Genomic DNA, 27,156 nt, shown 5'->3' with positions numbered 1-27,156 from the left:
GGGTGTCTCCAGCACAGAAGTTCTCCCAGCATAGACACAACTGATACTCACAGCCAATTGGCCTGGAGGTCAATTCCTCCCAGTGATACCAACAACAATCAAGACGTAACTACAACAAGGCTGTGCACACAGTCCACAAAGGGGTGCACCAAGAGTGTCCACCTCAGGTAACTGGGGAGGCTGAGCCACTGGGCCCTATAGGACACCTAGCACACAAAGCCACTCTATCAACTCAGGGAAGCAGCCAAAATGCGGAGACAAAGAAACAGGTCACAAACAAAAGAAATAGAGGAAAGCAAACGACTGGATATAAAGTTCAAAACCATGGTTATAAGGTTTTTCAAGAATTTTCTAGAAAAGGCCAATAAATTTAGCGAGACCCTCGAGGATATGAAAAAGGACCAACTAGAAATTAAACATACACTGACTGAAATAAAATATATTCTACAGAGACCTAACAGCAGACTAGAGGACCACAAGAATCAAGTCAAAGATTTGAAATACAAAGAAGCAAAAAACATCCAACCGGAAAAGCAAAAAGGAAAAAGAATCCAAAAATTTGAAGATAGTGTAAGGAGCCTCTGGGCAACCTCAAGCGTACCAACATCCGAATTATGGGGGTGCCAGAAGAAGAGAGAGAGCAAGATACTGAAAACCTATTTGAAGAAATAATGATGGAAAACTTCCCCCATCTGGTGAAAGAAATAGATTTACAAGTCCAGGAAGCACAGAGAACCCCAAACAAAAGGAATCCAAAGAGGACCACACCAAGACACATCAGAATTAAAATGCCAAGAGCAAAAGACAAAGAGAGAATATTGAAAGCAGCAAGAGAAAAACAGTTAATTACCTACAAGGAGCACCCATACGACTGTCAGCTGATTTCTCAAGAGAAACTATGCAGGCCAGACGGGAGTGGCAAGAAATATTCAAAGTGATGAATAGCAAGAACCTACAACCAAGATTACTCTACCCAGCGAAGCTATCATTCAGAATTGAAGGTCAGATAAAGAGCTTCACAGATAAGAAAAAGCTAAAGGAGTTCATCACCACCAAACCAGTATTATATGAAATGCTGAAAGGTATTCTTTAAGAAGAGGAAGAAGAAGAAAAAGGTAAAGATAAAAATTATGAACAACAAATACATATCTATCAACAAGTGAACCTAAAAATCAAGTGAATAAAAAATCTGATGAACAGAATAAACTGGTGAATATAATAGAATCAGGAGCATAGAAAGGGAGTGGACTGACAATTCTCGGGGGGAAAGGGGTGTGGGGGTGCGGGAAGAGACTGGACAAAAATTGTACACCTACGGATGAGGACAGTGGGGGTGAGGTAAGGGTGGAGGGGAGCTATGGGGGGAAAAAGAGGAACAATTGTAATAATCTGAACAATAAAGATTTATTAAATTAAAAACAAAAATCAATAACATAGAAATCAGTCCAAAGAGGCTCCGTGACTCGTCCCAGGCCACAGAAAGCACTAGAAGGTGGGCTTGGCCTCACCTCTCCCATCCCCAGGCCGCCTTCCCTTCAGGGAAAAGTCTTGTTGACAGTTTTCGGCTCTGGGCACAGTTCAAAGCGGAAAAACATGGTGTCATCTTCTGAGACGCGCACCCTACCAGTGAGAGCGTGGACGTGAAGTTAAAAATTAAGCAGCAAAGCCAGAGCCGGGCTCCGGGGCCTGCTGCCGTGGGCCTCCCACGTGGCTCGTGTTTGTCTTTGTGAAACGGCAGGACTGTTGGGAAGGGGAGAAGGGACGGACTTCTCCACGGCCGCCGGTGGTGAGGGCTTAGCAGACGGGTTTAATGGTGAAGGTGAGCGCTCCCCTTCTCCCCGGGTCTGCGAGAATTAGTCACGCTCCAGAGGCCCCCCGAGGGAGGGAGTGGGTTGAGGGGAAGCCGGAGAAAGAACCTGAACAGCAGCCTCAGGGCCTCCGCTGGGGATGGTTTCTGGTTGCAACATGGAGAAGAGACTTTCTGAACACGGTGACCGAGCCCCGGCCAACGTGCTCAGTGGATAGAGCGTCGGTCCCTGGACGGAAGGGTCCCGGGTTCGATTCCGGCCAAGGGCATGTACCTGGGCGTGCAGGAGGCAACCCAACAATGTCTCTCTCTGTCTCTCCCTCTCCCTTCCACTCTCTAAAAATCAATGGAAAAAGATCCTCAGGTGAGGAATATCCAAACGATTTTAGAAAAATGAAAAAGGTGATCGATTCGATCAAGACCCTAGAGCAGGGCTTGGGGGCCACCAGGCCCCGGGGGACACTGGGCGAGGGTGGCCCCTCCGAGGAGCCCTGGGTGCTAACCGGGACACCGTGGCATGTGGACGGGCTTCAGCTGCAGAATAAAATGCTGGATCCCAGCTAACAAGGTTTGGGGTCGGGGCCTGGGATGAATGCGTCTTCAGATTTCTCTGTAGATTTGAAATTATCTCCCAGGGAAAGAGAACAGGAACAAAGCTGTAAGGTTGGAAGCAAGAGAACGTGGATGCTTGTAGAGAGCGCCTGGTCTGGGAGCCGAGGGCGCTGTCCGCAGAGACCGTGGCTGCTCCGATGGGAAGGAAGAGACGCAAGGGGGGTGGGAGGGGAAGAGATGCGGGGAAGGGATCTGAGGACAGCACAGCTGGGCTCACGTTGGCCTGGAAGACGGCGCCCCAGGCTGTCACTCAGGAGAGGAGCCTGGGCTGGGTCCAAGTGCACCTCTCGTTGTTGTTAATCCTCCCTGGAGGCTATTTTCCCACTGATTTTTAGGGAGAGTGGAAGAGGGAGAGAAAGACAGAGAGAAACACATCGATTGGTTGCTTCCTGCACAGCCCGGACCAGGGAGGAGCCTGTAACGGAGGTACATGCTCTCGACTGGACTCGAACCCGGGACCCTTTAGTCTGCAGGCCGACGCTCTATCCACTGAGCCACACTGGCCGGGGCCAGCTGCACCTTAAAGGTGGCTTAGCCCTGCCTGCCTTCCAGGGCGGCCCACTCTTGCTGCTCAGGACACTTGTTTCTTCATGGTTAAATTCATACGTGATCGGTGGCATGATGGGTGGCATGATAGGAACCACCTGTCTTCTGAAGGGTGGGCGGTGGCACTAACCCAGAACCATCGCTTTCCCCTCATTCCCTGAAGTTTGTGTCGCGTGGCATCCCTTGCTCACCCACCGTGTGGGTCCTACCACACAAGAACCCACTTTTGCAAGGAAAGGTGTAAGCCCTGCAGATTGGCTCCGTGGATGGCGCATCGGCCTGAGGACTAAAGGGTCCCGGGTTCGATTCCAGTCAAGGGCACATGCCTGACCCCCTGGCCCTGGTCAGGGCTCGTGTGGGAGGCAACCAATCGATGCATCTCTCTCTGTCTCTCCCCTCCCTTCCATTCTCTCTAAAAATCAATGGGAAAATATCCTCGGGGGAGGATTTACAATAAAAAAAGGAAGAAAGGGAAAAGTTTAAGGCCAATTGAACCATCCAAAGCACGTTTATAGTAATGAGTCCGCTGGGAGCGTCCGTGCAGTAACCCGCGAGCCCGGGGGCCAAGCTTGGAACCGTCTGTTCTCACCGCCCGCCGTGAGCGTCGATCGCACGCTTCGCCGTGTGCTGTCCTCGGTGAGGGGGCGCGTCTCCGACCTTCGTTCCCACTCGCCAGCCCCCTGCTTCTGAGGAAGCGAGCGAAAAGGCTCGGGGCGTCGGGAACCTGCTCTGCCTTTGTCGGCCTCGTTCCCGGACGGCCGGACGGGGTGCCCGGCGCCCTGCGGCCTGCGGGTCCCTGCTCTTTCAACCACGTTGGCATTTGCTCTGAGTAAACGAGGAGGCTCGCCAACAGGGTGACGCAAGGCAGGCCGCATGTCAGGGGAGACCTGCGGGCGGTAACAAGACGGTGACAGGAAATGGGCAGGGCCGGCCCGCGTGGCTCAGGGGGTGAGCGCCGACCTCTGAACCAGGAGGTCACGGTTGGATTCCCGGTCAAGGGCGCAGGCCCGGGTGGTGGGCTCCATCCCCAGTGTGGGGGGCGTGCAGGAGGCAGCCGATCCATGTTTCTCTCTCCTCGTGGATGTTTCTGTCTCTCTCTCTCCCTCTCCCTTCCTCTCTGACATCAATAAACACATATTTTAAAATAACAACAACAACAGAACGAAGGGTTTGCTGATGCTGAGAGCAGGCAACGGGAACGCGAGAACATGACTGTGGGTCCTGCGGGGGGTTGTTCTCCCCTAGATCCGAGCCTGTCGCCGTGACAGAGACTCAGGGCAGGGGCGCCTCTGCCCCCACGTGTGGAGCCGCTTCCCGGAGGAGCCCCATGGACGAGAAGCCGTCCAGCAGGAGAGGTACCGCCACCTGCCGCGCCGCATGGAAGGGCAGGGGGTGTCCCGTGTCCCCCGCACCTCCTCGCTCTGCTCCCCTCCTCCCATCACGCTCTCGCCGCCGAGACGCTCGGTGGAGCGTGGACCCGCTCCAGCCCCTCATCCTGTCGCCTCTTGTTGCTTCTTCCTCAGGGAGCCCCACCGAGTTATGGGTCAGAAATTAAGCCAAGCGGTCAGCGAGTCCTAGGACATAAGGAATGGAATGAGCCTTGAAAAAGTCATTTTATAGAAACCCTCCATCCAGGCATGAATCCCTGTGATGGTATGCTTGCCAGGTAGCTGGCTGTGTCCCCTGAGCTTGGAAATCTCCAGGAATAAGGAAATAATTCTTCTGCAGGCGACCCCTCCCATCCCTGAGCCACCTGGCCATTAAAGAGGATTTCTTCCATTAATACAGGGTGTCCCCAAAAATGCACACACATTTTAACATACTCAAAGTGCGTAGACATTTTTTTGGGGGTGGGGTGGGGGGACATCCTGTATTCTCATCTATTTCCTCCCAGGTTCTCTCTCGTTTCCCTTTAGTCCGAATTCTCCAAATATGCAAACATATTTACGCTCAGATACGTTAAAAGAAGACCCTGGGTTGGGTAGAGCATCGACCTGACACCCCACGGTGGCCGGTTCGATCCCCTGTCGGGGCCCATGCGAGAACCAGCCTATAAGTGCATCGATAAGTGTCCCAGCAAATCGATGTTTCCCCCTCTTTAAAAATAAATTTTAAAAAAATACTTAAAAAAGAAGATCCTGGGTGTGTGACTAGCTTCTTTCAAAGGCAGCCAGCTGTCTAGAAGACACTTGCAAGATTTTTTTGGTAAATGAATACGCAAACCGGATGGGGAGTGGCTGGCAGCTGGGAGAAGTGTTGTGGGAGGGCTCTGCCTCCATCTCCCCCATCACTCGGTTCGGGAACAAGGGGCGATCAATGCCACCGTGCAGCTCGTTCTGTTTATCATCTGCTTCCCGTCGTGGCTTTGCTTGACGAGGGGACCCCAGATTCATGGCCTGCAGCCAACTGAAGGGAAGGACCGAGGAGGGTTGCTGTCAGGTTGTTTTAGGGAAAAGAGAGAGGGGGACCGTGGTGTTTCGTTGTTGTTGTTTTAAAATATATTTTTATTGATTCCAGAGAGGAAGGGAGAGGGAGAGAGAGAGAGAAACATCAATGGTGAGAGAGAATCATTGACTGGCTGCCTCCTGCACGCCCCCCACTGGGGGTCGAGCCCGAAAACACGGGCATGTGCCCTGACAGGAAATCGAACGTTGACCTCCTGGTTCGTAGGTCGATGCTCACCCGCTGAGCCGCGCCAGCCGGGCCTGCGGGGTGTTTTTCACAGGGAGGAGCGATGGCCGCCAGGAGTCCCCCACTTTCTCCCCGTCCTTCCCAGGCACAGGCCTCTGCTCCTTGCGCTACGGGCTGGCCGTGGTCATGCACCTCTCCAACCTCAGCATGATCACCCAGCGCGTGGGCCTCAGCATCGCCATCATCGCCATGGTCAACGGCACCCAGCAGCCCGCCCCGGCCAACGCCTCCACGGACGGCCCTCTCGCCGACCCCCTCCAGCACCCCAGCAGGCCCATCGGGGAAGTCCACGCAGGGGTGAGTGGGACGGAGAACGGGCCCTTTGTCGGGAGGGAATCCCCCGTGTGAAGGGAGGGCTTCGATCTCGATTCTGTGGATGGAGAAGCATGGATTTTCTTTTTCTTTTCTTTTTATTATTATTATTTTTAAAATATATTTTTATTGATTTCAGAGAGAGGAAGGGAGAGGGAGAGAGAGAGACACGGGGCCATTATTTACTTTAAGTGGACAGAACATTTCATAGTTACACTGTTTGGTCCCATACCTCCATTTATACCAGGATGTTTCCTATCCAGCGGGCCACCACCCGCTGTTGACCGGGTCGCCCGGGAGAGGAAGGTGGCTGCACGCCTGGTCTAGGAGCCAGCTCTGCGCGGGCGGCCGTGGCTCCTGAACTCGGTGTTAGGGACTGAGTGGGCTGAGAGCCCAGTCTCCCTTATTCTTTGAAATGAGGGTCCACATGTCACCCAACCTTGACCAGAAGCAAAACAATTAAATTCATTCTGCCGATGACTTCTCTCTCGCTGTCTCCTTCGCTGACCCCTCCTGTCGCCCGTTTGCCCAACCCTTTCTTCATCTCTTTTCGCCTCTGCGTCCTCTGTCTTCCCTTCCCCTGAGAGGAACAAAGTAGGGTTCTACGCCCTAACCGGTTCAGCTCAGTGGCTAGAGCGTTGACCTGCGGACTGAAGGGTCCCAGGTTCGATTCCGGTCAAAGGCACCTGCCCGGGGTTGCGGGCTTGATCCCCAGTGTGGGGCGTGCAGGAGGCAGCCAATGGATGATTCTCTGCCATCATGGATGTTTCTCTCTCTCCCTCTCCCTTCCTCTCTGAAATCAATAAAAATATATTTAAAAAGAAAAAAAATTAGGTGTATCATTAGGTTGTTGTTTTTTTTTTGGAAATGGCGGGATATGTAAGCTAGATTTAAAACAAGAAAAAAGAGAGAGAAACCAGATGTGACCCTTCCTGGGAGGTCCCACCAACCACAAGCCGCTCTGGCTGTGACGCCCGCGTTCTCAGCAACGGATTTCCCTTTCCCTCCTCCTCTTCCAGACCTCCGTCTACGCCTGGAGCCCCCAGACCCAGGGCATCCTCTTCAGCTCCATCAGCTACGGCATTCTGCTGACTCTGATCCCCAGCGGATACCTGGCGGGGATATTTGGCGCCAAGCACATGCTGGGGGCGGGGCTGCTGGCCTCCTCCCTGCTCAGCCTCTGCACGCCGCTGGCCGCTGACCTGGGCGTGAGCTTGGTGATTGTGATTCGCGTTGCCCAGGGCATGGCCCAGGTACCCAGGGGCGCTCTCTCTCCCCCCCCGCCCCCGCCACCCCCGGCGTGGAGTACGGCTCCGGAATCCTGCTGGCGAGCGAAAGTCTGAACGGTTTTCTTTTCAGGGAATGGCATGGACAGGTCAGTTCACCATCTGGGCGAAGTGGGCACCCCCACTGGAGCGCAGCAAACTCACCACCATCGCGGGCTCCGGTAAGGATTCCAACGCGATCACGGTCCTGTGACGGGCCTCACCCTCCCTCACCTTCCCTTGGAGGCATGGGACGGTTTGAGGGAGAGGGATTAGCGTTCTCCCATCAATAACCCACCAATAATGATAGAGAGGCTTCAGTCGGCTGCCTCTTGCACGTCCCACACCGGGGATGGAGCCCGCCACCCGGGCATGTGCCCTGACCGGGAATCGAACCGTGACCTCCTGGTTCATAGGTCGATGCTCAACCACCGAGCCACGGTGGCCGGGCTAAATTTATTGTTCTTTGTCTAGAAAGTATAAAGGCCTCCTGCTTTGACCACTTCTTAAATCTCATAGCTTTATGGGCTCTTATATGTACAAAATTAAATTTTTCTCCTGTTAAAAAAACAAATTCTTCTCCCAAATTCAACACGGGGACACTGTTACGTACAGAAGAAACGCACGAGGCTCAGCACAGAAAAGACCACTGTGAGCGACAGGCACACCTGGGGCTGGCGGGGGGTGGGGACCAGTGTAGACACATCTTAGCACAGACAGACACGTGAGAACCGCCTGTGGGAACTCGGGGTGGAGAGGAGAGAAAGGCTGGACGTCCAACGGCCATGGCACTGCCCTCCCCACCTGGGCCGCGCAGTCCCGGGGGAGCAGGGACTGTGCCCGTCTTTCCTCTCCTGTCTCCAACCTCCTGGTACTCCCTGCCAGCAGGCACCTCTGGTTACAAGGAAAGAAGGTGAGTCCGGCCGGCGTGGCTCAGGGGTTGAGCATCAACTTGTGAACCAGGAGGTCTCGGCTCGATTCCCGGTAGGGGACGTGCAGGAGGCAGCCGATCCGTGATTCTCTCTCACCATGGATGCTTCTCTCTCTCTCTCTCTCCCTCTCCCGTCCTCTCTGAAGTCAATACAAATATACTGAAAGGACAAAAAAAGGAAAAGAGGTGGGCTGTGGGCTTGGCCAGGCTGGTGTTAAGGGGGTTAGTGTTATGATGAAGATGAATCCCAGTTCCTTCCATGACTTTACTGGGGAGATCTCTCCTCACCCAGTCACTCTGAGTCGGCCACCTCCCTGCTGAGACAACGTCCTGGGGGGCCACGGGCCTCAGCCTCTTCGGGTTCACATGTATCTCCTTCCGTCTTCTCCTCAGGGGCCGCGCTGGGGTCCTCCCTCATCCTCTGCGTCGGGGGGCTCATCTCGCAGGCCTTGGGCTGGCCCTTCATCTTCTACATCTTCGGTGAGTCCGTCTCTCACCCTCGACGCCGCCACCTCCCCGGCGTCCGGCCCCTTCCTCCCGCGGGACAGGCGGTCCTTTGTTCATGGAAGGTGGCGGGAATGGGAGGGGGTGGTTTCTTAGTCTAGTCCAGGAGGGGACCACGTCCAGGTGTCTGCAGAGGGTGACCAATGGCCGTCGCTACTGGCGGGACGGTACCTGGAGAGCTTTAGCCAGAAGGAGATTTGTAGAGCCGGCGGCGTGGCTCAGGGGCTGAGCATCAACCTATGAACCAGGAGGTCACGGTTGGATTCCCCATCCGAGCACATGCCCCGGTTGAGGGCTCCATCCCTACTGCAGGAGGCAGCCGACCCGTGATTCTCTCTCATCATTGATGTTTCTATCCCTCTCTCCCTCTCCCTTCCTTTTTCTGAAATCAGTAAAAATGTATTTATAAAAAATTAATTAATTTGAAAAAGGAGATTTGTACAAGAATTGATAGAGCCGAACCGGTGTGGCTCAGTGGATAGAGCACTGGCCCGCGGGCTGAAGGGTCCCGGGTTTGACTCCAGTCAAGGGGCCTCAGTTGCAGGCTCCATCCCTGGGGCTGGGGGTGGGGGGGGATGCAGGAGGCAGCTGATGGATGCTTCTCTCTCCTCCCTTCCTCTCTCTAAAACCAATTTAAAAATATTAAAAAAGAATTGACATGAGGTGGGAACGTTGAGGTCCTTGGGATGGAATAGCCATGAACTGGCGTGTGTATGTTCGTGTGTGTGCGCGTGTGCGCGCGCATGTGTGTATGTGTGCACGTGTGTGTGCGCGCGTGCGTATGCATGTGTGTGTTTTGGGGGAGGCAACACCACGTCAGACAAACCCCCTCTCGCAGCTCACAAACCCCCCTGAGCACTAACTGGGTCCGGCTTCCCAGGCGGCGTGGGCTGCGTGTGCTGTCTGCTGTGGTTCACGGTGATTTACGACGACCCCGTGCGTCACCCGTGCATAAGCCTCCGCGAGCAGGAGCACATCGTGTCCTCGCTGGCTCAGCAGGTACCTGCGCCCCGCCCCCCGGAGGTCCCCCCCTCCAGCAGATGTGATGGGCGGGGCTCCCAGCACCTGCGCCCCTCCCCCCAGGGCCCGCAGATGTGATGGGCGGGGCTCCCAGCACCTGTACCCCTCCCCCCGGGGCCCGCTGATGTGATGGGCGGGGCTCCCAGCACCTGTACCCCTCCCCCCGGGCCCCCGCAGATGTGATGGGCGTGGCTCCCAGCACCTGCGCCCTCCCCCCTCCCACAGATGTGATGGGCGGGGCTCCCAGCACCTGCGCCCCTCCCCCCTCCCACAGATGTGATGGGCGGGGCTCCCAGCACCTGTGCCCCTCTCCCCCGGGCCCCGCAGATGTGATGGGCGTGGCTCCCAGCACCTGCGCCCCTCCCCCCTCCCGCAGATGTGATGGGCGTGGCTCCCAGCACCTGCGCCCCTCCCCCCTCCCACAGATGTGATGGGCGGGGCTCCCAGCACCTGCACCCCTCCTCCTGGGCCCGCAGAGGTGGGCGGGCTCGGGGGCGCTCCCAGGAGGGGCCCTCTGACTGTCCGAATACCCACGTGGATGCGCTGTGTCCTCTCAGCCCACGTCCCCGCGACGCTCCGTCCCGCTCAAGGCCATGGCCCGCTGCCTGCCCCTGTGGGCCATCTTCTCGGGGTTCTTCAGCCACTTCTGGCTGTGCACCGTCATCGTCACGTACCTGCCCACCTACGTCAGCTCCGTGCTGCGCGTCAGCATCAGGGAGGTAGGTGCGCGCTGCCCGCCGGGCGTGAGGAGGGCGCGGGAGGGTCAGCTCCGTGCTTCCTGGCCGTCGGGCTTTGCACGCACCCATCAACCCTGGAGGTGACCTTGAAGGGCCCCCAGGGGACAGGTGTGGGGACGGGACACGCGGAGGTGAGGGGACGCCCTGCATCACAGGGCTGCTCAGGGACAGGGCCCGCGGTCTGTGTTCCTAACCACCAGGCTACCCTGCCACACCTCATTCTTTTGGGGTTTTTTGTTTTTTTTATTGATTTTTGTTTTGTTTATTTTTTTCCTCTCTCACACCTCATTCTTTTTTAAAAATTTTTATTTTTTTTTAATATATTTTATTGATTTTTTACAGAGAGGAAGGAAGAGGGATAGAGAGTTAGAAACATCGATGAGAAACATCGATCAGCTGCCTCCTGCACACCCCCCACTGGGGATGTGCCCGCAACCAAGGTACATGCCCTTGACCGGAATCGAACCTGGGACCTTTCAGTCCGCAGGCTAACGCTCTATCCATTGAGCCAAACCGGTTTTGGCTAAAAATTTTTATTTTTTAATATATTTTTATTGATTCCAGAGTGGAAGGAAGAGCGAGAGATAAAAACATCAGTGATGAGAGAGAATCATTGATCAGCTGCCTCCTGCACGCTGCCACCTGGGATGGAGCCTGCAACCCAGGCATGTGCCCTTGACCGGAATCGAACCTGGGACCCTTCAGTCTGAAGGCCAATGCTCTATCCACTGAGCCAAACCGGCCAGGGCTCACACCTCATTCTTAATTCTTCAAGTTCTCTTAGTAATTTGTACGGAATTTGTACTGTTTGCCCCAACCGGTTTGCCTCAGTGGCTAGACTAGAGCGTCGGCCTGCGGACCACAGGGTCCCGGGTTCGAACCCCATCAAGGGCACGTCCCTCGGTTGTAGGCTCTTCCGCAGCCCGGGCCCTGGTCGGGGCGCGTGCAGGAGGCAGCCCATCGATGTGTCTGTCTCACATCAATGTTTCTCTCTGTCTCTCCCTCTCTCCCTAAGAATCAGTGGGAAAGTATCCTCGGGGGAGGCAGGTGCCCCGCCTCTCACCTGAGACAGGGACACTAGTTCCCCTCAAACGGCTCAGAGTGTCCGGAGGGGCTGGGTCTGTGGGACGTGGCTGCCCCGCCCTCTGCCTCACGGTCGGTTTCCTGCCCGCAGAGCGGGGTCCTGTCCTCCCTGCCCTTCGTGGCCGCCTCCACGTGCACGGTCCTGGGGGGCCAGCTGGCGGACTTCCTTCTGTCCAGGAAGCTCCTGAGGCTCGTCACCGTCCGGAAGCTCTTCTCGGCCCTGGGTAAGGACAGGGTCCGGGCTGGGGGCACCCACCCCTGCTCCACGTCCGGTCCGAGCGGGTCCTGACCGTCCTCCCCGCCAGGCCTCCTGCTCCCGTCGCTCTGCGCCGTGGCCCTGCCCTTCGTGGCTTCCAGTTACGTGACAACCGTGGTTTTGCTGATCCTCATTCCCGGGACCAGCAACCTGTGCGACGCGGGGTTCATCATCAACACCTTGGACGTCGCCCCCAGGTGAGACCTTACCTGCTGGTTCCCGCCTCCAGGCCGCCGCAGGGGCGGCAGGCCTCAGTCCTGTCCTGGGGCAGGTTTTTGTTTTAACTATGTTTTTATTGATTATTTTTTAGAGAGAGAGGGAGAGAGAGAAAGAAACATTGATGAGAGAGCAACATCATTGATTGGCCGCCTCCTGCCTGACCCGTATCAGGGATCGAGCCCGAAACCTGGGCGTGCGCCCTGACCGGAAATCGAACCCTGACCTCCTGGTTCAGAGGTGGATGCTCAACCCCTGAGCCACGCCGGCCAGGCACAGGAGGTTTTATTTTTATTTATTTTTTTAAATATTTTTATTGATTTCAGAGAGGAAGGGAGAGGGAGAGAGAGACAGAAACATCCATGATGAGAGAGAATCATGGATCGGCTGCCTCCTGCACGCCCCACACCGGGGATCGAGCCTGAAACCCGGGCATGTGCCCCGACCGGGAATGAACTGTGTGACTTCCTGGTTCAGAGGTGGACGCTCAGCACTGAGCCACGCCGGCCGGGCAGAGGCGGTTTTATTTTTATTTATTTATTTTTTTAAATATTTTTATTGATTTCAGAGAGGAAGGGAGAGGGAGAGAGAGAGAGAGAAACATTAAAGAGGAGAGAGAATCATGGATCGGCTGCCTCCTGCACGCCCCACACTGGGGATCGAGCCTGAAACCCGGGCCTGTGCCCTGACCGGGAATGAACCGTGTGACCTCCTGGTTCAGAGGTGGACGCTCAGCACTGAGCCACACCGGCCAGGCCTGGGGGCTTCTCATGCACCCCCACACCCAGCCCTCACAGCGCCACGAGGCAGGCCCTCTTGGGGCACAGAAGGTCAGGTGACGTGCCTGACGCCACACCAAGGCAGAGCCAGGTCTAAACCCAGGCGTTCTGTCCGGAGCCGCTTGTCCGGTCCACTCCGCACCCCGCCAGGCGGGCACCTGGGCTCCCGGGGGACAGTGTGGCTCCCTAGTTCTGGTTCTGGTTCTGGACTCGGCGGCTGGTGGCGTCAGGGCTGGCACGGGGATATGTGGCCCCAGATGTCTTGGGGGCGAGTGAGGCACCGCCCACTCCGAGCTGAGTGGAGGGAAAGCCGTCTTCCCGCCCGAGGAAATGCCGCCATGAGCCCCGTGCCGTCCTCTCCGCAGGTACGCCAGCTTCCTCATGGGCATCTCCCGGGGATTCGGGCTCCTCGCGGGCATCATCTCCTCCACGGCCACCGGGTTCCTCATCAGCCAGGTGGGCAGCGGGCTGAGCATGTCCGATGCTATTTGGGGCCTGGGGGCGCACAGTAGGGCCTCTGCGCTCCGGGACCGTGTGGTCCGAGAGCAAGGCGGCTCGGATGCTGACAACACTGCTCTGCTCTGAGCAGGACCACCCGTGGGCTCCGAGCGCTCAGGTTCCGGGGAGGAGGGCGGGGGAAGAGTAAGAGACAAATTTCTTAAAATGAACGATGTCAGGTGGATGGAAATGAGCGGTTGGGGCAGAGAAAAGGGGTTCAGGGTGAGTTCCTAGAGATGCAAATGCCGGTGGAGGTTCTCAGTGATGCCAGAGTGAAGGGCCGGTTTCTTTTTCTCTTTTAATCCTCAGCAGAGGCCATTATGGCCATTGCTTTTTAGAGAGAGAGTGGAAGGAAGGGGAGAGACAGAGAGAGACACCGATGTGAGAGAGACACATCGATTGGCTGCCTCCCACTTGCCCCCGACCAGGGCCGGGAGCCTGCAACAGAGATAGGTGCCCTTGACCGGGATCGAACCCGGGACCTTTCAGTCCTCAGGCCGACACTCTGTCCACTGAGCCACACCAGCCAGGGCATGAAGGACAGATTTCAAGGTAGGAGAGGAAGACGGGGAGAGAGGAGGGGATGAAGAACCCGCTCAGAAAGGACACCGCTGTCCGAGGCCGGTTTAAAGAGGTTCGTGGTGGCGGACAAGCAGGGGGCGTGACAGGAGGCTGGCTCCACAGGACGTGGGCAGAACCCGGCTGGGATGGGAAGACGAGAGTTAACATACAAAAGCATTTTCATTTTCTTACATTTTTATTGATGTCAGAGAGGAAAGGAGAGGGAGGGAGAGAGAGAAACATCAGCGATGAGAGAGAATCATGGATCAGCTGCCTCCTGCACGCCCCCCACTGGGGATCGAGCCTGCAGCCCAGGCCTGTGCCCCGACCGGGAATCAAACCCTGACCTCCTGGTTCCTAGGCTGCCACTCAACCACGGAGCCATGCCAGCGAGGCATGAGGATGAAATCTTAATGATGTCATTTTAAGCATAATTTTCTGTGAGGAATAGGATATGTTCATGACTGTTGAGGTCCCAAATCCAGAAAACATTAGCGTAGGTCAGTGGTCGGCAAACTGTGGCTCGCGAGCCACCTGCGGCTCTTTGGCCCCTTGAGTTTTTAGCAAAGGCCAGCTTAGGAGTACCCTAATTAACTTAATAACAATGTACCTACCTATAGAGTTTAAGTTTAAAAAATGTGGCTCTCCAAAGAAATTTCCATCGTTGTACTGTTGATATTTGGCTCTGCTGACTAATGAGTTGGCCGACCACTGGCGTAGGTGAATTAATTCCGGTTTAAAGAAAAATAGGGTCGTTTTCCTTCCAAGTTTCATGAAACCTTCTCCGGTAACCCAAGACACGTGGCCATGGCAGGGCAAGCCCCGTGTTCTCTGGGTCAGCGTGGTACTCCCAACACGGAGGGCTCTGGTCCCGGTGGGGAAGGGACCCTGAGCGACAACCCGGGTTTCTCTCCCAGGACTCCGCGTCCGGGTGGAGGAACGTCTTCTTCCTGGCGGCCGCCGTCAACCTGTTCGGCCTGGTGTTCTACCTCACGTTCGGGCGGGCGGAGATCCAGGACTGGGCCAAAGAGAGGACCCTCACGCGCCTCTGAGGGCCCCGAGCCGCAGCCGTCCGTCCGTGTGGGACGCGGACCGTCCGCTCCTCCGCATTTTCTGACTTGTCTTCACTCTTCACGTCCTTCGCGGCCGACTCCGGAGGTCACACCTCCGAGTGTGAGTCAGGTTTTCCTGGGGAGCCTCTGACACATAACGGATGTGTGGGCGCTGCTCCAGAGAGCCCGAACGCATGGGTCTGGGGGAGCGCCCCGACATCAGTGAGTCTTAGACACACCCAGCCAGGCCGACCACAGCTGGACACGCTTGAAACGCCAATTCCCGTGCCTTTGTGTTTTATTTTTTGTAAGATATTTTTATTGGCTTCAGAGAGGAAGGGAGAGGGAGATGAAAACATCCACGATGAGAGAGAACCGTGGATCGGCTGCGTCCTGCAGGCCCCCCACTGGGGATGGAGCCCACAACCCGGGCCTGTGCCCCGACGGGGAATCGAACCGTGGTTCCTAGGTCCACGCGCAGCCCCTGAGCCGCGGGCGGGCACTTCTCATTGCCTTTGAGCCTCGCTCTGTGGAAGGTGCCGGGTGAACAGGAACCTCTGTGGGAACAATGACGGATGAGTACTTTCAGGGGTGGGATCTGCCGTGACCCGTGCCCAAGTCACAGAGCCGCACCCAGGGCAGCGCGTGGAGCCGTAACCCCAGCAGGAGCAGGCCTGCTGTGCTCATAGACTGTGCCACCTGGGTGTCTGTTTATGGGGTTCACGTCCATTAAAACTCAGACGCGAAAGTGAAAGAGACCGTGTTCCAGTTACTTGGGGTCCTGCCCATCAGGCAACACGGGGGTGTTATACTCCTCCCGGCCGCATCCCAGGAGCCGCGACCAGGAGTAGACGACCCGGCCACGCTGAACGGGACGTCGGCGGAGAGAGGAGGCGGGAAGGACGGAGGTGAAGTGGGTCTTTCAGGAATGGAGTCAGCGAGGTTCTGGGAAGGCACAGCGGACACCGCTGTGGGAGCCGCTGGCTTTGGATTTCCGAGCCCATGCCGGGGGGGAGGGGGGGGCGGGGGTGCAGAGGCCTCGCAGAGAAACAGCCGACCGCCGGGGGGACAGCTCACCCAGACGCCAGCCTTCCTCCAGGGACAGCGGCTCCGTTCGACCCCGGTGGTCACTTGGCCTCGGACTCCAGATGTGGGTTCGTGAGCCTCATTAACGAAAAGCTTTCAAAACACAAAGGGGGCCCTCGCTGGCGTGGCTCGGTGGATAGAGCGTTGGCCTGTGGACTGAAGGGTCCCGGGTTCAGTTCCCGGTCAGCACGCATGCCCGGGTTGTGGGCTCGATCCCCAGGGCGGGCGTGCGTGCGGGAGGCAGCAGATCGGTGATGCTCTCTCATCGTTGATGTTTCTCTTTCGCTCTCCCTCTCTCCTCCTCTCTGAAATAAATAAAAATATATTAAAAATACGGCAACAACAAAAAAACCCACCCCGGGCCGCACCCAGAGCTGCGGCGCCCCCAGGTGTGCAGAGAGTGTGCCGGGAGGCGGTCTGAGCTCACCTCCCAGCATCCTGCAGGTGGCCCCACTTCTCCCCTAAAATCGGCGAGTCCCCAGCTGATGAGCTGATCGCGGGCGCTGATTAAACGCAGCAGCGACCCCGGGAAGGGCCTGCCCTCCGCGCGCCATGGCCTGGCCTTCCCAGAGGTGACCGGACTCTACACCCGGACCCCCCATGGCCAGGCGTCCTGGGTCCCGGCGTCCCTGGTGCCGGAAGGGACCCTGGCCCCCTGCTGAGCTCAGCGGGTTCTCCTGTCGACCTTACCTCGGAAACTCCCTTCTCCGGGCCGGGGCCTCGCTCCTCCTCCTATTGACTGTTTTCCAGGATCGGTCTGGGCACCGCCCGCGTGCCTGCCGCCGGCTCAGCAGTCGGAGTCACCGCCCCGCGGTCCCCTGGGAAGGACTTCCCAGTACGACCCCCCCCCCCCCACTCGGAGTTCACATTTCCCACTGCCCTGGGTTCTGTTGGCTCCCACAAACCCCTCTTTTCCCCAGACGTGTACCTCCCTCGCTTGTCCTTCTCTCCTCTCAGCCTTAACTCCCCCGTCCCCGGGACTCCCTGCAGGTCCCGGTGCCCAGGCCCTGACTCCCAGGCCGGCTCAGACTTCCAGGCACAGCCTCCGGGATCCATCTTCCCCCCGTGGAGACTCGGACACAAACACTCCCACCCCCAGGAAGCCGTGAAAAACCTCCCGGGCAGTCAGCGGGCCGCCCTACACGGTCCTGCTCACATCGTATCTTATTTTATTTCTAAATATATTTTTATTGATTACAGAGAAGAAGGGAGAGAGAGAGAGAGAAGCATCAATGGTGAGAGAGAATCATGGATCCGCTGCCTCCTGCACGCCCCCTCCTGGGATGGAGCCCTCACCCCGGGCATGTGTTCTGACCGGAAATCAAACTGTGACCTCCTGGTTCATAAGTCGATGCTCAGTCAACCCCTGAGCCACACGGGCCGGGCCATGGGATGGTGTGAAGGCCCACATTCCTCCCCTGAAGATTCAAGGCAAAGGTGAACGTGAAGTTAAAAATTAAGTTTTTAACTTTGACATCATGAGGTCCAAGGCTTGGGCGAAGGCGCTGCTGGGCTGACACGGTGCGTCCGGGCGGGCGATCTCACGGAGAGCCGGGAGGAGGCCCTCACGGGAGGGAGGAGCCCGTCTTCCTCTCCTGCCGCCCATGGAGTGAGCCGAGCACCCGGCGGGAAGGGCCTCCCCGTCCCAGATCCCAGCAAAGGTACTTCCAACCCATCTGGGCCGGTTTGTGGGAAAATCTGTTTTCACAGGTTTCTCACAAGGGAAAGAGGAAAGAACGTGTGTCAGGGACGCGTGTGCAGTGGATGGCTGTGTGGCTAGACACGGAAAGAGAAGTGTATGTGGTCGGGGGGGGGGTGGTGCTTGTGAATCTGAGTGTTGTGCTGGGTGAGGGTATGGATCAGTGTGTCCGTGATGTGTGTGTGTGTGTGTGTGTGTGTGTGTGTGTGACTGGGATGTATGTGGTGGGTATAGCTAGTTACATGGATGTGCTGTGTGTGGTACTGAGATATATTTGTATGTGTGAAGTGTATGTGTGTGGTGTGTGTGGAGTGTGTGCATGTATGTGGAGTGTATGTGGGGGGAGTGTGTGTGTGTATGTGTGTGTGTGTGCATTGAAATAAACAGCAGCCCCAGAAGGCGTCCCATGTGTGTGCAGTGTGTGTATGTGTGTGTGTGTGGTGTGTGTGGAGTGTGTGCGTGTATGTGGAGTGTATGTGGGGGGAGTGTGTGTGTGTGTGTGTGTGTGCAGTGTGTGTATGTGTGTGTGTAGTGTATGTGTGTGTGTGCATTGAAATAAACAGCAGCCCCAGAAGGCGCCCCGTGTGTGGTGATGGTGGCTGAAACCTGCTCACGTGAAAATACTGGCAGATCCGATCTTAGGGACTGTGTGTGTCTTTTGAGCGTCCGCTGTCACATGAGCTGAGGTGGTCAAAGCCTAAGGTGTAGACCAGAGTGTGAGGGGCCAGGTTGGTGCTGGACTCGGCGAGGGGCCGTCTGACACCAGGCGGCTTCGCTCGAGTCTCCACTCAGCTGGGCTCCGCCCTCACCGCCCCCGCCCCCCGCCCCCTGCCCGGCGAATGCGGACCTGGGCCAGCGGCCGCTCGGTCCAGGGTCGGGGTGCAGAGTGAGGTGGCTCGCCTGGTGCACTGGTGACGTTCACAAGGAGAGCTTGCAGCTCTGCTCACGCCTCGGGAGAGGAAGGCATTTCTCTTCCCGTTATTCCTTCCCGACGGTCCTCCTTCCTCGGGCGCATCCAGCTCCTGGCCTCAGCCCCGTCCTTCTGCCTAGAATGCCCCGAGGCCCCCCACTGCAGTGAGGCCCTTGCTTCCGGCGGTCGGGTAAGGTCTTCCCGTCTCTCACTTCTGAGGGACGTTCTCACCGGATATACAACCACGGATTGGCAGGGATTGCCGTCTATAGCTTTCAGGTTTCCCGTAATCAACAACAACAACAAAACCCGTAGAAATACAACGTCAAGGGCAGCGCAGGATGGAAGTGTGTGGGCACCGCCGTGACGGCGTCATTTAGATCAGAGGAGCCTGGGCGGGTGGGGTCGGCTCCTCCCCGTGTCCTGCTGACGTCAACGCGTCTTGAACTTCAGAGGACGGAGAGCAGACCCTCCAGTGAGAGGAGCAGGAGTCCGACCGCTGTGAGGCAGATGGACGACCGGTCCCCGTCCGGGAGAGGTAGACATGCTCCCTGTCCCCTCCCGTGGGCTTGCTCCTTCTTAATACGCACCCCAGGGTCCAGGCGAGAGGAAGCTTCCCTAAGAGCGTGTGACGGGTCTTAGCTCGACGGCGTGGCTCCGTGGTTGAGCGTCGACCCATGAACGGGAGGTCACGGTTCGATGCCCGGTCAGGGCGCTCGATCCCCCGCTGGGGCGTGCAAGGAGGCAGCTGATCCATGATACTGTCTCATCATGGATGTTTCTATCTCTCCCTCTCCCTCCTCGCTGAAACCAATAAAAGTATATTTTTTAAAAAAGTAAAACATACATGAGCCGAAGTCCTTGGAGGACTTAATTTTCCAGGACATTCCAGATGGGATTATGTCTTAGAGGCTGTGGGACCTTCCTATGGTGCTATCATTTCCCAACGGCCACCAGGCTCAATGCAATTTGAAAATAACACCTGGGGTCCCCCCTGTCCGAGGGGCCCTGCCTACAGTGAAAAGCATGTGTGATTGTTTGTGGCCTCCGCGTGTTCACGTGGGTGTGTCCTGCTCTCCTTCCCAGTCCCCGGCTGCTGTTCCCTCCGCTGCGGGCTGGCCCTCCTCCTGCACTTCTGCAACGTCTCCATCATGTCCCAGCGCGTCTGTCTCAGCCTCACCATGGTCGCCATGGTGAACGGCACGGGCCCCCGGGGTCCGCCCAACACCTCCACCCCGGAGCCCCTGGACGACGACAGGGTACGTGGAAAACGTCGTCCACACTCACGCATGGACGGCCCTGCCTCGCTCCCCCTCTGTGTACAGAGTGGACGCTGCCGAGACCCGTGCGACCTCATCGCGCGGACACGAGCCCACGTCTCCACCTGCCTCGCCAGTTCTCACCTGTAGAAACGTGTCCCGGGCGGGGGCTGGGCCCGGCACCAGATTTGCGGAGTGAGAAGACGCCTCCCCCTCTCTTTCAGAACCCCGTGTACAACTGGAGCCCCCAGACCCAGGGCATCATCTTGAGCTCCGTCACGTGCGGGATGCTTGTCACCCAAGTGCCCGTGGGGTATCTGTCCGGAATCTACCCCGTGAAGAACATGGTTGGCTCTGCCTTGCTCCTCAGCTCCCTGCTCAGCCTGCTCATGCCGCTGGCGGCCGGGGTGGGGGAGGCGGTGGTCATCGCCTGCCGCGTGGCCCAGGGCCTCAGCCAGGTACGGTGACGACGCGGACCCCGAGCAGCCCCCAGCGCACGCGCGTGTCGGCGAGGACCCGCCTCTGCTTCTCGTTGCAGGGGACGGCGCTGGTGGCTCAGCACACGGTCTGGACCAAGTGGGCGCCTCCGTCGGAACGAGGCCGGCTGACCTCTCTGAGTCTATCAGGTAACGGCTACGCCCCGGAACGCTCACCTCCCACGCTTGTCTTGTGGCGAACTTATCTCGACAGAAAGAGAGAGAGAGAGAGAGAGAGAGAGAGAGAGAGAGAGAGTAAATATTCTTTTCTTTCCCCTTTTAAATATATTTTTATTGGTTTGGGAGAGGGAGAGGGAGAAACATCAATGATGAGAGAGAATCATGGACCGGCTGCCTCCTGCACGCCCCACACTGGGGATCGAGCCCACAACCCGGGCCTGTGCCCTGACGGGGAATCGAACCCTGACCTCCTGGTTCCTTGGTTGACGCTCAGCCCCTGAGCCCTGCGGCTCGGCTCTCCTTTGCTTCTGATCAGGGTTGTGCTGTGCAGAGTGACTCCCCAGAGAGTGGTCGCCGCTCCCAGGAGCCCTCTGGTCTCGACGTTTCGACGTCCCGACGCCGGTGCTCAGAGGCCTGTTCTCTGTGCCCCGATAGGGCTGATGCTGGGACCCTCCCTGGCCCTGTGTGTGACCGGGCTCATCTGTCAGTCCCTGGGCTGGCCCATGGTCTTCTATATCTTTGGTGAGTCTCCTTCTGCGAAATCCCTGTCCTTGTTCAGCCTGTAAGACAACGTTTAAAAGAACAACGGGAGAAGATTTGATTTTGGGTGGGGGGCACCCGGTGCAAGATACAGATCTGGTAACATGGAAACCCACACGTGAAACTTAGATGTTCATGTTGACCCACGACATCCCAATCCATTTAATAAATAAATTAACCTAAAAATAAGAACTGAATAAATATAACTTACATGAAATCAATGATGTTAAAAATGATGCATTTCATGAAGGAAAGAGATGTCAACATTCGTTGATTTCTCTTTTTTTAAATATATTTTTATTGATTTCAGAGAGGAAGGGTGAGATAGAAACATCAAGGATGAGAGAGAATCCTTGATTGGCTGCCTCCTGCGCGCCTCCCAATGGGGATGGAGCCCGTAACCCCCGGCATGTGCCCTGACCGAGAATCAAACTGTGACCTCCTGGTTCATAGGTCAATGCCCAACCACTGAGCCACACCAGCAGGGCTCTCTCTCTCTCTCTCTCTCTCTCTCTCTCTCTATATATATATATATATATATATATATATCCCCCATACACACATACACCCTCCACTCTCTCTAAAAATTGATATTGATGGGAAATTGATATTGATGGGAAATCTACCCCGGTGAGGATGAAAAAAACAGTGTGAGCCTGTTGCAAAGTCTCAGAAGAGAGGGCGGAGGCCCAGGCTTCGTGCCCGCCCTGAGAAGGGCCGTTTGTAGAGACGCACCGGAGAGAAGCAGCCGGCTCTCACGGCGCTGCCTCCACAGGGGCCGGCGGCTGCGCCCTGAGCCTCTGCTGGTTCCTTCTGTTTCACGACGACCCCAAGGGCCACCCGTGCATCAGCCCCGGGGAGAAGGAGCTCATCGAGTCCTCCCTCCTCGAGCAGGTAAACGCCGACGCCTTACCTCCCAGGTCCCGAGCCAGGGGAGCGTGCCCCCTATTGGTCCCCACGTGCTAACGGCGGATGATGGGCTTCTTCCCAGGTTGGCCCCGTGGGGAAATCCGTGCCCATCCGGGCCGTGCTCAAGTCTCTGCCGGTCTGGGCCATTTCCTTCGGCTGTTTTGCTTTCTCCTGGACAAATCACGTCATGTTTTTGTACTTGCCGACATTCATCAGCTCCAAGCTCCACGTTAACGTGAGAGAGGTCAGTATCCCTCCGTTCTCTTTTCTTTAGATAGATAGATAGATAGATAGATAGATAGATACATAGATAGATGATAGATAGATACATAGATACATAGATACATAGATACATAGATGATAGATACATAGATAGATAGATACATAGATACATAGATAGATAGATAGATAGATACATAGATAGATAGATAGATAGATACATAGATACATAGATAGATAGATGATAGATAGATACATAGATAGATAGATAGATAGATACATAGATAGATACATAGATAGATAGATACATAGATAGATACATAGATACATAGATACATAGATAGATAGATACATAGATAGATACATAGATAGATAGATAGATACATAGATAGATAGATACATAGATAGATAGATACATACATACATACATACATACATAGATACATAGATAGATAGATAGATAGATAGATAGATACATAGATACATAGATAGATAGATACATAGATAGATACATAGATAGATAGATACATAGATAGATAGATACATAGATAGATAGATAGATAGATAGATAGATACATAGATACATAGATAGATACATAGATACATAGATACATAGGTACATAGATACATAGATAGATAGATACATACATACATAGATATATACATAGATAGATACATAGATACATAGATAGATACATAGATAGATACATAGATAGATACATAGATACATAGATACATAGATATAGATTGACTTCAGAGTGGAAGGGAGAGGGAGAGAGAGAGAAACATCAATGGTGAGAGAGAATCATGGATCAGCTGCCTTCTGCCCTGACCAGAATCGAACCCTGATCTCCTGGTTCATAGGTCGAGGCTCAACCACTGAGCCACACCAGCGGGGCTGTTTCTGATTGTTCTCATCTCTATCGTGTTCTCAGGACCAGCATGTCCCACCCTTGGCGTAGTCTTCCTCTTACTACCTGCCCAGTCATTTCAGGTCCCGTGACACTAAAAATAAAAATAGAAATAGACAGATGGTGACAAGGGCTTCCGACCTCCGAACGACTGTCCTCTTTCTTGGGGGCGTGCGGCCCCAGCACGCACGTGGGCGTTGGGCGCTGATGGTTTCGCAGATGACGGCGCCGATTTCAGATTCTGAATTTTTTAAATAATTCTCTATTGTTGAAAATACTGCATTATGTCCCCTTTTCCCCCCACGGACCCCTCCAGCCCGCACCCCGCCCCAGGCCCTCACCGCCATTGTCCGTGTCCATGGGCCATGCATAGATGCACACAAGGTCCTTGGCTGATCACCTCCCACCCACCCTCCCCGCCTCCCCTCTGAGGTTCCCCACTCTGTTCCACGCTTCCCTGTCTCTGGATCCACTCCGTCCACCAGTTTATTTTGTCGCTTAGGTTCCACATAAGGGTGAGCTCGTACGGAATTTGTCTTTTTTTCGTACTTGCCGACGTTATTTCACCCAGCATGATACGCTCCAGTGGAAGAGGGTGTTCTTTCCGCAGCTGCGTAGTATTCCCTGGTGTGAACGCACCACAGCTTTGTATCCACTCCTCTGCCGGTGGGCCCCCGGGCGGCTTCCGGATCTGAGCTACCCCAGACGCGGAATGTCCGTGGGCGGCGAGTCCTCTGTGGCACAGGCTCTCACGATACGTGTCCTCCCCAGAACGGGCTGCTGTCCGCCCTCCCCCATCTGTTCTGCTGGCTCTTGGGCATCCTCGCGGGGCACGTGTCCGACGGCTTCCTGTCCAGGAAGATGCTCAGCTTGCTCGCCGTCCGAAAGCTCTTCACCGCGCTGGGTAAGTGACGGCCCAGACCAGTCCAGCTCTCGGGGGAGGGGGGCCCTCCCCCCACATCCAGGACGCACCTGACCATGTCGCCCGACTGCCCAGGCCTCCTCCTGCCCGCCGTCTTCGTGGTGGGCCTGCTCTACCTGGGCCCCAGCTTCCACGGCACCGTCACGTGCCTCACGCTGGCCAGCGCCACACTGGGCTTCTGCGTCGCTGGGATAGTCATCAACCCCCTGGACATCGCCCCCAGGTAGGGGTTACATTCTCCTTCTTGGCTGCATCCCCGCTCTCGAGGGTGTTTAAGATTGCGGCGGTTCTGGAGTTCGCGGCCAGCTTGCCCAAAGTCCGACTCGGCGAGGCTTGGCTGCTCCATCGCTGCTGCTGTTGTGCGCACGTCTTACATCCGGAACCCTCCCGACAAGCGAGGAGTATTTATCTTCTCACTAAGGAGGCCGAGGTTCAGGTACTTCCTTGTTGGCCTAAGAGCTCACGCGGGTTTGGGATCGTACGCAGGATTTTTTAAAAATATGTTTTTATTGATTTCAGAAAGGAAGGGAGAGGGAGAGGGAGAGGGAGATGAAACATCCATGATGAGAGAGAATCACTGATCGGCTGCCTCCTGCACGCCCCCCACTGGGGATGGAGCCTGCAACCTGGGCCTGTGCCCTGACCGGGAATGGAAGGGTGACCTCCTGGTTGAAAGGTCGATGCTCAACCACTGAGCCAGGCCGTCTGAGCCACGTTGTTCTTAATGGTGCCGGTGCTCGTTGGAGAACATAGATCCGAGATGAACCGGACTCCCCGGAGCTGTGTGAGGCAGAGGCCCGTGGAGAGGCAAGCTCGGCCAAGCACAGTCCCCGCTCCCGCAGCTGAAGAATCTCGCCCGTCAGCTCTGCGGGGTGAGCGCAGTCATGAGGACGTGTGTCCAGTGGATTGACTCAGTTCCAAGACCCTCCCCAGGACTGCCCGCAGAGCCCGGTTATCTGGAATTGTCTGAAGACATAAAAGGGGTCTCTTACGTAGAACGCACGAGCCACGGAGCCACGCGCTTTGAACAACAGGCGCGCCGAGCACCTGTCCACGGATAGGCAGAGGAAATGATGAGCAGCCACCACTCTGGGTCTTTTCATCCCCTGGAGATCAATTTTCTAGATCTCTGTGCATCCTAGTGTTTTACACCACGACGCAGGATTTGAGAAGCGGGTGGACTTCCGCGCAGGATTGCACAGGGAGGGGATGATTGACGGCTCAGCTGGCAAAGGCCTGAGAAGGCCAATAAAGCACCAAACGTGTTCACCAAAGCGGTCAATGAGGCCACAGAGACCAGAGGACGCACCTGGGCGAGGCGCGGCGTGCTGGCAGCGCCCACCGCTCTCTCTCTCGGTTCCCCTTTGCCGGTTCTGGGACGTGGCAAAGGCTGGTGTCCCGGGTTGGGCCCGGGCGGAAGGCTCTGCCCTGGAGAGAAACTCACCCAGCACCCGGTCGTTGCTGAGGGCTGCAGCGACAAAGTTAAACATTAAGGGAACTTAAACACAAAGTCAGCTTTTCTCCCTAAGATGTGTGTTGAATTCTGAAGTTCGCGGGGGCAAGGGGCAAAGAACCCGAGCAAAAACCCCGTGAGCAGCAGGGCGAAGAGGAAAACCTCCCACGGACCGCGGGAGTAGAGGCGTGTCTCTCTCATGTCGCAGCGGCGAGCCTGGGGTCCGATGCTCCAGCCAGGCTCGGCGATCCCGCTGCCTGGGGGCTGCCCCTGGGGCCAGTCACGCTGGGGTTGTGGGACTGACCAGGTGGACAGTCCTTCCATGTTGATGAACCCTAAACCACTCCCATGACCAGCACGCGTCACCTCTGAATTCCTCCGCTGTGTGTGCGGACTTCCTAACTCACGTGGCTTCCAGGCCAGCACGGTCTCATTTCCTCAACATCATAACATCATTCACTGTTGAGGCCCACCGTCCCCACTGCAGTGTAACCAGAAAGTTACTCGTAACCACCGTCTCCGTCGGATATCTTTTTTAAAATATGCATTTTTTTTTTATTGATTTCAGGTAAAGGGAGGGAGAGAGAATGAGAGAGGGAGAGAAACATCAATGATGAGGGAGAATCATTGAATGGCTGCTTCCTGCATGCCCCACACTGGGGATCAAGCCCACTACCCGGGCCAGGAATCGAACCTGTAACCTCCTGGTTCATAAGTCTGGTTCATAGGTCGACACTCAACCACGGAGCCACAGGGCCTCTGTCTGATATCTCAGTGGCGTTTGAGGAGGAGAATGGGAAATTCAGGAAACCAAGAGCTATCTTTCTTAAACCTCATCTTGAACCAAATGAGGCTTAAGCTTTAACAACACACCTGTGTGCTGTCCTTCTCTTCTGTGCAGGTATTACGGGTTTCTGAAAGGAGTCACGGTTCTCATCGGAATGACGGGGGGGCTCACTTCGTCCACTCTGGCTGGGATAATCCTCAATCAGGTAAGGGAGGGATCGTGCCGCCCCGGGGGATCCATACAGCCTGGCCGGGTGGCTCCGCGTTCATCACACGTCGCAAGACGCTCAGAGAAACAAGGTGTCCTGTGAGAGGAGTCAGGATGTCACCGAACCGGACCCTCAAAATCAGATGCTCAGAGACACTGGAAACGCATCTGAGGTTTCGAGACATAAAAGAGAGGATCGAAACTACAAACACGAAACGTGAGATTTGATCCAAAAAAATGTCCAAAGATCCCCTCTGGCCGTTACACACGTAACACTGACGTTAGGCATTCAGACGAACCACGGCCAAACGGAGAACGAGTGCGGCGTCCGCTTCCCGGAGCGGAGGGACAGATCCGGGGGTCTGTCCGGGGTGCCGTGCTGACCGCCCGCTCCTCCCCCCGCCCGTGTCCTGAGGAGGCCCGCGTGGAGCCCGTCTTCGTGTTCGCGTGTTAAATGCTGCAGACGCGGCGACGCGCCCGACCACGCGTCCTCATTTGCACTTGCGTCCCGCAGGACCCGGAGGCCGCCTGGTCTACCATCTTCTTCCTCATGGCGGCTGTCAACGTGAGCAGCCTCCTCTTCTACCTGGTCTTCGCCGCGGCCGACGTGCAGGCCTGGGCCCGGGAGAAGCAGCTCACCCGCCTCTGAGGGTAAAGGGGTGGGTGGTGGGCGGGCGGCTACCCTGTCCGGGGCGCCGGGCGCAGGGCTCTGGGCGTGGCCATGGCTC

General features: G+C 56.2%; 2 protein-coding genes across 7 annotated transcripts; both read left to right on the top strand.

Moving 5' to 3' along the window:
• Positions 1–1,575: 1,575 nt before the first annotated feature.
• Positions 1,576–15,621, top strand: SLC17A2 (solute carrier family 17 member 2). 6 transcript variants are annotated; one of them, XM_080648197.1, is made up of 12 exons: positions 1,576–1,819; positions 4,211–4,320; positions 5,742–5,953; positions 6,988–7,221; positions 7,328–7,415; positions 8,558–8,644; positions 9,549–9,667; positions 10,246–10,407; positions 11,600–11,732; positions 11,814–11,961; positions 13,125–13,215; positions 14,736–15,621. In XM_080648197.1, exons 2-12 carry the CDS (start codon positions 4,293–4,295, stop codon positions 14,868–14,870), a joined length of 1,437 nt encoding a protein of 478 aa, XP_080504323.1. In that variant the 5' UTR covers positions 1,576–1,819; positions 4,211–4,292; the 3' UTR covers positions 14,871–15,621. The 6 variants fall into 6 exon arrangements, with proteins under 6 accessions (XP_080504323.1, XP_080504324.1, XP_080504319.1 ...); XM_080648198.1 differs by having other exon boundaries at positions 1,710–1,819; positions 6,988–7,185; XM_080648195.1 differs by having other exon boundaries at positions 1,727–1,819; positions 5,803–5,953.
• SLC17A1 (solute carrier family 17 member 1) lies at positions 15,065–27,077 on the top strand (the record flags this gene model as incomplete). The annotated part of the gene is made up of 11 exons (XM_080647873.1): positions 15,065–15,092; positions 19,652–19,824; positions 20,049–20,282; positions 20,363–20,450; positions 20,916–21,002; positions 21,796–21,914; positions 22,012–22,173; positions 23,831–23,963; positions 24,057–24,204; positions 26,336–26,426; positions 26,943–27,077. The coding sequence occupies 11 exons, from the start codon at positions 15,065–15,067 to the stop codon at positions 27,075–27,077; spliced, it is 1,398 nt and encodes a 465-aa protein (XP_080503999.1).
• Positions 27,078–27,156: the final 79 nt, after the last annotated feature.

This window comes from Plecotus auritus (assembly GCF_963455305.1).
Source record: "Plecotus auritus genome assembly, chromosome: 12".
Classification (NCBI taxonomy): Eukaryota; Metazoa; Chordata; class Mammalia; order Chiroptera; family Vespertilionidae; genus Plecotus; species Plecotus auritus.
Note: the sequence above shows the minus strand (reverse complement) of the source record. Positions and strands in the feature narration are given on the sequence as shown.

What these genes read in the sequence shown, in the direction of transcription:
- SLC17A2 (XM_080648193.1), top strand. An exon ending in TGTCCTCGCTGGCTCAGCAG is followed by an intron (nt 9,668 to 10,245) that starts GTACCTGCGCCC and finishes GTGTCCTCTCAG; the next exon opens with CCCACGTCCCCGCGACGCTC. An exon ending in GAAGCTCTTCTCGGCCCTGG is followed by an intron (nt 11,733 to 11,813) that starts GTAAGGACAGGG and finishes CCTCCCCGCCAG; the next exon opens with GCCTCCTGCTCCCGTCGCTC.